Raw genomic sequence first — 10,085 nt, forward strand, 5'->3', positions numbered from 1 at the left:
TGGACAGGTCAAAGGGTAGGCATCAGACGAAGAGAAACACCGAAAACAGAAAACTGATGAAAATATATTTCTTCTTTAAAATAAAAAGAACGTCGGCCGCCCTTTAGCCCCAGGAAGATTCCTGGTACTCATTTCTTTTAGAGACTGAGTAAAACTAAAATTGTCCCTGTGCTTAATTAATGAAGCATCACGCAATTAAGATACGTGGAGGTATACCTCCGCCATGCTTGACCTCGGCACTAGATGGAGGTGAGTGGTCAGTTTCACGTCCCGGCCGCTTTGCCTCCGGGTAAAGATTCTACCGTGTTCTTTGGATAGCAGACTGGGTGGGCCCCAGAGCCGGTCTGGACGCCGCAGAGAAATGAAAGGTCTCGTAACACTCCACAAACCGGAGCTCACAGCTTGGTACAGCCACTGCGGGATGGGAACAGGAACTACGAACTGCCGGCTATGAAAGTGCTTTATGGACGGGCATCCAGTAATTTTCTGATGTGCTTCGTGTGTTCTAGTCAGATAGCCCTGCAGCTAGAGTTTCTCTCTCAGTTGAACGCTCCGTGTCTCAAATGTCAACTGGGGACCTGCATTGACTCTCTCAGTGGGCCTGACGACCGGGGTTTGAGTGCAGACAGAGACAATACTTTTCTCTCTCTCTCTCTTCTCCAAAGTGTCCAGACCGGCTCTGGGGCCCACGAACTTTCCTATCCAGTACGATCATGGACTCTTTTCCCCGGAGGTTCTGCTGCCGGGTCATGACGTTGACCACTCATCTCCATCTACTGATGAAATGTATGGAGTTATACCTCCTCTGCCTTATAATTTTAATGTCGTTATCTGTAAAGCACAGGGACAAATTTGCCTTTAATTTTTTTTTTGCATATAAATCTAAATGTACTTTTCTTTTTAAATTATTTATTGCTTACCACTGCAAAGTGAAACAGCCCGAGTGAGTACGGGAATTCCTGCTTGTTCATGTGCCCCGTATCTCACGGACTGAGTCTGCAGCCCAATGGAACATTTTCAGAGCAAAGTAAGAAAGCCAAGGTAACAGGTACACTTGTCTCTGTGGTGAAAACTTATGGGGGACTGGAGGCATAGTTCCAGCATTCTTCACTTCGGCACTGGATGGAGGTGAGTGGTCGGCTTCAGGACCCGCCAGACACTGCCGTCCGCTGGATGATGTACTCCTGCTGCTAAGCAGTATCAGTGTGTAGTATTTTCAAAAACTTACGTCTAAATGTAAGCGACCTTAACTGATTCAGTTATGTTTGTCATAGTGCTGTTTTTTGTATTCGTGCTGACTCTGCGATTGGCCACTGGCTGTTCAGCTCAGCACTTGAATGAGTAAAGAATTTCATTTAACATAATGTAACGTGTCTAGCCGTTGCTCTGCAATAGGCGGATAAACAAAGGCGTTATTAAACCCGGTTCTAGGCAACGGGTCGGTAAACACGTTCCCGCCGCAACGAATACGTACACAACAATAGAGTTACTGTTGGAAACGGTGTTTTCTACTCGGTCCGTGCAAATGAGTTAACTTTATTCACACATTTATTAAACACAATGTAAATACTGACAATGGACTTACTAACACAGACTATGACTGACAAATGACAGACCCGACCTCTCGTCAGAGAGGGCGCCCCAAACGGACAGGACAGTAACTTTCAAACTAGAGAAAAAAAAATCTGGTCATGAGCCCCAGCTGGGGCCCGACACCAAGACAGACAGTCTGACGGACCGTCAGTCGCAATGTGACTTGGACTTGGAGTAAGGAGTGTTCTCGTGTGGAGGCGGGATCGAATACCTCCACCGTGAACCTGCGAGTCGTAGGAGGCAACGAAAGGGAAGTCTCAATTCTGAGACAGTAAAATAAAGTCGCGAGTCCCAAGGGACTCGGACCCGAGTAAGACTGCTCTGGCAAGGACCAGCAGCATATATAAAAGACAGACCCGTCCTCTCGTCAGAGAAGGCGCCCCATAGAAACAAGACCGTAACTGTCAAACGGTAATAATTAATATCTGGTCATGAGCACCAAATGGGGCTCGACACCAAGACTTACTGACTGAATGACCGTCAGTCGCAATTTGACCTTTAAACACAATCGTAGTCGTCAGAGAGGGCGCCCCACAAAACAAGACCGTAACGGTCAAACAGTAATAAATATTTGGTCATCAGTCTCAATGTGACTTTGACTTTGAATATACACGATCTGCAGAGTCTGCAATAAATGTATATGTTCATTAGGTACTCGTTGGTGTAACTCATATACTTTTATGTTCACTTAGGTATCATTTTAATTCCTGTACTGGGGTTCTACTCAGGGCTGAAGACAATTGGGGCGACCCAGATAGCCGGGCCACCCTTTTCCTGGGCGATATAAATGCGTGTACCTGGCACTCCAGGTTGGGGGAGTCTCGAATCCGAGACAATACAATGTGGTCATGAGTCCCGCGGGATTCGGACCCGAGAATGCGCTGGCGAAGCCCAGCAGCGATTGTAAACGACAGACCCATCCTCTCATCAGATAGGATGTTACATAAGTACTATTTTATCGCAAGGGTTTAATTGAAAAAAAGAACATTTGCTGGTTGTGAGTCTCAAGGGGTTGGCGCCAAGACTAACCGATTGGCGGTAAACCGCCAGTCGTAAAATGCCGGTTGTCTAGAAAATGTGGGAGCCTCGACTATGGGCTTCCGCGGCCTCATACAGGGGTAGCTTTATCTCTAATTGCCATGTAGTTACGTAGGAAGCGTTACACTTATTTGGTTTCAGAAGCCTGATAATTTTGGCATGTTTGCAACGAGCAGACCTCGTGGTTGAGTGTTATACAAGAGTCCATAAGTTGTGGCTAGAGACTGAAGGACCGATTCTGGGGGGGGATCTTTAAAGTGATGTTTTACATGCAGTCTAGTGCAGTCACTTTACGAGGCTTGAGATTTCGAATCATCCATCACATTTAATGATGATTTATGTTCATTAGAACATTACGTACGATGAGAAATCTGGGTTTCCACATGTGGAAATTTCCTGCAAGCTGTCGGCCGGTAAATGGCTTTGCTGGATTTGAGGTTATCGCGGTGACTGTGAAGTATTCTGTCTAATGGAATGTAAGGCCATGTGAAAGTTTACAGGCGTTTCGAAGGAACATGTTAGCTCCTTTTCCAAAGTTCGTGCTTCATGTTGGATTCGTAACATAGCTTACACATCGACTCTGAAATTTGAGTCGAAATATTTCTCCGAAAGGTCAATCGACTTTCACCGGGATAGACATCATTATATTGTGACATGGCGCCCGAAAGTAGGAATACCTAAGTCAGAATAGATGTTCATTGCTTGGCAACGACTCGGGAAACACATACCTGCCGCAACGAATAGTCAAACAACAATCGAGTAACTTCCGTTGCTATGCAGCGGAGCTCCAAACACGCCTTTCCAGCAATAGAAAGGCTACGTTTTCCGCGCGGTCCGTTCAAAGTGGTTATGAAAAAAGAGTTCAGCTGAGAAGAATTGAAACCCGTGTGGTTGCGGGGTCGAATACCTCCACCGTGACCCGGCGAGTCGTAGGAGGCGACGAAAAGGGAATTATCAAATCTGAGACAGTAAAATATGGTCGCGAGTCCCAAGGGACTCGGACCGAGAAAGACTGCGCTGGCAAGGCCCAGCAGCATATACAAAAGACAGATCCGTCCTCTCGTCAGAGAGGGCGCACCACAGAAACAAGACCGTAACTGTCAAACCGTAATAATGTATATATGGTCATGAGCCCCATCTTTACTGACTGACTGCCCGTCAGTCTCAATGTGACAATGACTTTGAGAAGAATTGATTCGAGCTTCGAGACGCCAGCTTGCCAGGATATGAGCTTGGGAGCAGAGGAATTGAATTGAGTGGAGCTTCAAGAAAGGAATTATGCTGTGAAAAGAAGACTTCATATGTGATTTCAAGTTACACTGAGACTGTTATCCGTTGCTAGGATACGACTAGTGAAGACTGGAAACCCTAGAGAGAGAGAGAGAATGTGTGTGTGTGTGTGTCTGTGTGTGTGTAACGGAGAACTGCCAAGTGTGAAGATCAGCGGTAGCGCTGTATTGCCTGTAGCCCCGAGTTATGAATGTGTAAGATGTCAACAAATTCAATCATCCAATCCGAACCCCGCCTTTAGTCACTAAGACATGGGACAGTATTGCAGAAGAGGGATCTTCAAGTTGACCTCTCCTTGAGTAACTGCAGATTTATTCAGCTGCAGGAGAGGAATGTAGCCGTGTGCTCCCCATATGTAGGTGCTTCTGTAGGGCCCTAGGACAGACCTACGCGTCCTTCCCCTTCTCCCGGGAACTTCATTGCGCCCTTGCATTAACAGGATTCCCGGGTGCACCTTACACGCGTATGAATTTTTTTACTCTGACCTGAAATTGTAAAGGTAAAGCTGTCCCTGTAGAAGGCCATGGAGGCCCATAGGATTGTAGGACGTCGAGACTCCCACAGTTTCTAGACAATCGGCTCACAAATGGCGGCGAGGTTGTCAGCCTTACCCGCCGGCCGCTCTTTACCCCCCAGGAAATTCCTGGTACTCATTTCTTTTAGAGGCTGTGTCGACCCCAGGGCCATAGTGCGGCTGGAATGATTAGGTTAATTGAAAAAATCCAGTGACCTCATCGGGTATCGATCCCGCAACATTTCGGGTTGTAGCATAGTGCCCCTTCCAGCTAGTGCCGAGGTCAAGAAAATGTGGATCTATATATCCTCTCCCCCATACGCCTTCATGGCGTAGTGCTTAATTAGTTAAGCACTGCGACAACTTTACCTTAACCTTACCTTTTTGGTACAACAGGCCAGAAGTGGCCGCAGTGCAAGGGACTCAGTCCCACCCCACTAGCAATAATAATAATAAAAAAAAACTTTACGTTTACCAGACCGGAAATGCTTGCTGAGTAGCTCGTACAACACGTAGATAAGCTTAGACACTACACAGTCGATTTCGTCTGTTGCAGCGTTATGATCTAACAGTTTGCCTCGTTGCGGGCATGCGCACATTTGGATTCATGTGATTGGATCGCGCCTGGAGTTGTGCCCGACTCCATAGAGGGGGGCAGTCAGAAACTTTTCTTACAGACTTGCGAATCTACCTGGGAGGTAAAGGGCGGCCGGCGCGTAAGGATGACAACCTCACCGCCATCTCTGAGCTGACTGTCTAGAGAAAATGTGGGAGCCTCGACGTCTCACAACCCTATGGTCCTTCACAGCCTGTTACAGGGATAGCTTTACCTTTACCTTGCATTTAAGCCGTTTAAGACTGCGTTTAGTATATGAAAATACTTTTAATGTGTATCTTTATGGAGCGACCGGGGCGTGAAACGGGCTGCTCACCTCCATCTAGTCTCAAGGTTAAGGAAAGTGGAGCTATACCTGCACTCCCCTGTACACCTTCGTGGCCTGGTGCTTGACTATTCACTTGCACAGTTTTACTTTTTTATTGGTATTCTGTATGCATCTTTCTTTTCTTCGGGCTTAACTTCTGCGTGGTGATAGAAAATACTGTCACATGTATGAGTGACTACAGACGGGAGTTGGATTGGTGACTGCATTTATTGAACACTTACATACAGATCGTAACTTTAATTAACTTTAGCGTTATCGCTAATTCGCATACTCTGCAATTCACTACAGGACGCACTAAGTCTTTTCATTCTGCTGTATCATCACCGGTCGTTGTCTGGTAACGGCGCACAATGGCGGACGTTCCCCATACTGTGAGTTCCCGAACTGCTCTCGCACCTCAGCTAGCAGCTTCTAACAGCAACAGCTGACAACGACCGAAACGCAGTATTCCTCTAAGTAACTCACCCACTCATCTACCAACTTAGTCCACTGCACTCACTCTACTGCTGTAAGTGAGTCTGAGTGTGAGTCTTATGCTACGACAGACAGTCAGTCGGCCAGTCTATCTTGCAATGAAGCAATATCTGGGGATTACGACCATATTTTTATTACTGTCAGGTAATTGGCGGGTTTTTTAATTTGGGTCGCACTCTCTGACGGGAAGACGGATCTGTCGTTTACAATTGCTGTTGGGCCTCGCCAGCGCAGTCATTCTCGGATCCGAGTCCCGGGGAACTCGAAACCTTATTTTACTGTCTCAGATTCGACACTTCTTCTTTCGTCGCCTACTACTGCTCGCATGTCTACAGTGGAGGTATTCAACCCCAAAGTCAAAGTCACATTGCGACTGACGGTCAGTCAGTCAGTAAGTCCTGGTGTCGAGCCCCATTTGGGGCTCATGACCAGATATTAATTATTACCGTTTGACAGTTACGGTCTTGTTTCTGTGGAGCGCCTTCTCTGACGAGAGGACGGGTCTGTCTTTTCTATTCAACCCTGCTTCGGTCGGTCGAGTGATATAGCATCGGAGCGGACAGCATAGGAAACACCGCTTCCAGCTGTATCTCCATGGTTGCACATAGGATGCTGCCTAGCAACTGCTCCAGTACTGTTGCGTATTTGCGAAGCTGTTGCCTAGCAACTGGTCTATATGGTACAAAATTATTTAAAGTCTTTAAGTTTTCCCCGTCGTTTAATTAAGCACGACACCACGAAAACGTATGGAGAAGCGGAGGTATGGCTTTTATTAACCTCGGCAGTAGATGGAAGCGAGAGGTTAGCTTCACACCCCGACCGCTTTCCCCCCGAGAAAGTAGCATCTGGTACTCATTGTGTAGGAGGCTGAGTGGGCTCCAGAAGCGGTCTGGACGCTGTGGAGAAGAAAACATTCTCTTTCCCTCCCGGGAATCGAAATTGAGCCGTCCAGCCTGTCGCTATACCGACGGAGTTATCCTGGCTTGAGACTGCTATCAGGCATGTGATTCGTTTTTGTTGTAATGAATCGGTAAAACCCGACCGATTCCAGTATCACGTTTGAAGCTCCACATATGCTGTACAGAACTATTAGGCTTATTTTGGACTCTATCCATCATCTGGTATATATCAGACAAAAACCACAACGTTTCGGAGACTGGATCTGTCTCCGTCTTCAGGTGGATGGGGCATGATAAAACTACTCAGTTGGGCCTGTTAGAAAGAGCTAGTCTCAATTACTGGACGAATTGACTGATTGAGAGTAGCTCTTTCTAACGGGTCCAACTGAGTAGTTTTATCATGCCCCATCCACCTGAAGAAGGAGACAGATCCAGTCTCCGAAACGTTGTGGTTTTTGTCTAATATATACCAGACGATGGAGAGAGTCCAAAATAAGCTTAATAGTTTTGTATAGCATACACTGTCGTCAGAATCCTTTCAAGTATATCCACGTATGTAAGAATGTCATTGCCAGTTTGAATTTCTCCCAATAGTTTTGCCTGAAGGGTTCATTGCATATTCAAATTAGCTCGCTGTTGGCCTCCATACGTTGTAATTTTGAAAGAAGACAGCATCATAATTCAGACCATTCAGACTGTCTTTGAACCCTCACTGTGAAGTATGTAGTAGTTCAGTTCCTACACCACAGAAAGCGCTGCAAGACCTAGCAAACAACTGACTTCAGCTCAACACGAGTTACCCAAGTTACAAAAGAAAAGGACATCTTGCCTTGAGCTCATGACTCTAGTATATAAAAAGGTCCGTCCTTGCAGCACCTGAACATCTCGCTAAGCTAAATGTTTTGTCGTATTGATTATCATCAAGAAAATAGGTCACTGAGAAAGTAAATAAGCAATGTAAAATGAAAACAAACTAGCGTTACAAAATGAACGGTTTATAATCTATTCGAGTATCACAAAGATTTCTGCTAACAGACACAAACACAACAATTCCATGGCAACAGGGGCAATGCAACAGAGGAGCAGTTTTTTCTGTGGTCCGTGCCAAGATGTTATAAGCAGGATGAGCGAGGAGTTTGTTGTGAATGAGTGAGTGAGTTAGAGTACTGCTGTGGTTCCGTCCTTGTGAGCTGTTTCTGTGAGAACCTGGTAGCTGAGGTCAGGGTCAGTTTGGGAACCCAGAGGAAGCAGAATATCCGCCATTGGAAGCCGCTACCAAGCAACAGCTATTGGAGACTCTAACACTACTGAGAACACCAGTCTGTGTGTGAGACAATGATTTGTAAAGTGTAGTCATGAGTTGTATGTTAAAAGTGTACAGTAACTTTAATTACCAATCCAAACACCATCTATAGTCACTCCATATGCGTGACAGTATGAACAAATCTGTGATACATATGGTAAGATATAACTTACCAATTTCATCTCCTGTGTTCTCAAATGCAGACTTTTCTAGAATGATGAAGGTGCATTCTGTAATGGTAAGAGTTAATGCTATAACAAGAAAGATAACCAGAGCACGGAAATGATCATAGTAATTCAATCAGTGGTGGTGGAGGACAGTCAATTTTTAATTGTTTTATTAAAGCATATTCGTTTAATGACAATTTCTCAACTACATAGGCCATATAGCATTGAATGCCATGAACACTGTATTGGGAAGGGTACAGAAAGAAGTGGCTGCGGTATATTTTAACCCCTGGTATGCTTTTACAACAGCCAGATATTCAAATGTTAGGGTGGCACTGGCTACATTGATGACAAAACATCACCAGATAGATTCAGATAATTATAGAACAGCAGAATTAATACACACATGCAAACGTTTTATAACAAAACTGTGGCATTTACTTTGAAGTCTATGAACTAATTCTTACAGATAAAATCTATTCCCAATTATCTTTGAATGGATTATATGGCTTGCAACTTATCTGTGACTCTTCTAGGACGTGTCTGCAACACTGTGGAACAACTGTTATGTTTGCTGAGTATGCCTGTCCATCCATTTATATATACAAAGCAACGTAAGAACTGTTTGATGGATTTTCATGAAATTTGAACAAGGTGAACACTATGAGTACATTTCTAAATTTATGTATTTCACCATCACATGGTCCCCTGATTACACTAAACCCATGGATTATACAGTTTTTTCATTATTCACGCATTTTTGCTTCAATTAGCATGGATAATCGGAAGTACAGTGCTCCAAGGAAACTAAATCAAGCAATATGCCACAGGATTTTGGTTTATTTCATAATGCTGTCAGTATTTCACAACGTAGGGCATCAAATTGTATGAAGACTGGTGCATAGCAAATGGGAGAGGATTCCAATCAAAATAGTCATGACCTAATGAAGGTACCGTCCTGCATTTTGCCTGAAGGTACTGAGAAAAACCATGAAACGTTTCAGTCAGGATAGTTGGTACCCCAGCTGAGATTTGAAATGAAAACCTCCAGAACATAAGTCTGGAGCTTTACTGCTACCACGGCCTGCTTGAACATGCCATAAGGTTAAGGTACAAACAAAACATACGCTTACAGGTAAAGGTAAAGTTGTTCCTGTGCAAAATTAATTAGGCATCCGGCCATGAAGATGTATGAAAACTGGTGGTATAGCTCCAATTTTCCAGCTCCTCAACCATCCACCCTGTAGTCCATCATTATATCAAATGAGATATCCTAGCTCTTATACCTATGGGAACTAAGTAAAATCTTGAAAACCTTAAACACAGTATCTAGTCTGTGAACTGACACTCGGCCCAGAACCTCATGAATATGAAATATAAGAGCCACTCACTAAGATGGAATGCGCATGTTACAAATGACAGTAAAGGAACATCTGAGAGTACCCGGGGCATCTCCCCTGCCAGGATGAGAACCAACCTACAGCAACAGGATATTTTTATTAAGAAAATCTTCATTGCAAGGCAAGAAGAGGCAGTGGAAGTATAGTCTCAGAAGTTATAATTCCATACTGTCAGACCCAAGTCAGCAAATGCAAGAAAAGAATAGTGCAGCAGCATGCAAGTGTAATAGTAGTGAACTAAAACTGAAGTCAAGATCCAGTTAAACATTATAATATAAATACTACTAAGGGCATTCCGTATATAATGCCTCCTATTTTTTTTAAAGAAAACTACAACAGATACAGAAATCATAATAACGCAGTTAAATAGAGCAAGATTTCAGCTACTTACAGCTATTTTTCCACATAATCACCACCATTCATTATGCACTTTTGCCATCGATGAACAAGAGCCTGTATGCTG

General features: G+C 44.4%; 1 protein-coding gene and 1 long non-coding RNA gene across 2 annotated transcripts in view; one reads left to right on the forward strand and one right to left on the reverse strand.

Annotated features, from left to right (window-relative positions):
- LOC117282198 overlaps window positions 1-587 on the forward strand; it is a 127,033-nt gene extending 126,446 nt beyond the window's left edge. Inside the window, exon 4 of the mRNA XM_033750848.1 lies at window positions 510-587. Coding sequence (XP_033606739.1) covers window positions 510-587 — 78 coding nt within the window. The remainder of the gene's footprint in view (window positions 1-509) is intronic.
- A 6,982-nt stretch (window positions 588-7,569) lies between these two features.
- The window catches only part of LOC117282197, a 6,710-nt gene continuing 4,194 nt past the window's right edge, over window positions 7,570-10,085 (reverse strand). Inside the window, exon 3 of the long non-coding RNA XR_004512849.1 lies at window positions 7,570-8,285. This is a non-coding gene — a long non-coding RNA (uncharacterized LOC117282197). The remainder of the gene's footprint in view (window positions 8,286-10,085) is intronic.

The sequence above is a fragment of the Cryptotermes secundus genome, unplaced genomic scaffold (genome assembly GCF_002891405.2).
Source record: "Cryptotermes secundus unplaced genomic scaffold, Csec_1.0 scaffold582, whole genome shotgun sequence".
Lineage (NCBI taxonomy): Eukaryota > Metazoa > Arthropoda > Insecta > Blattodea > Kalotermitidae > Cryptotermes > Cryptotermes secundus.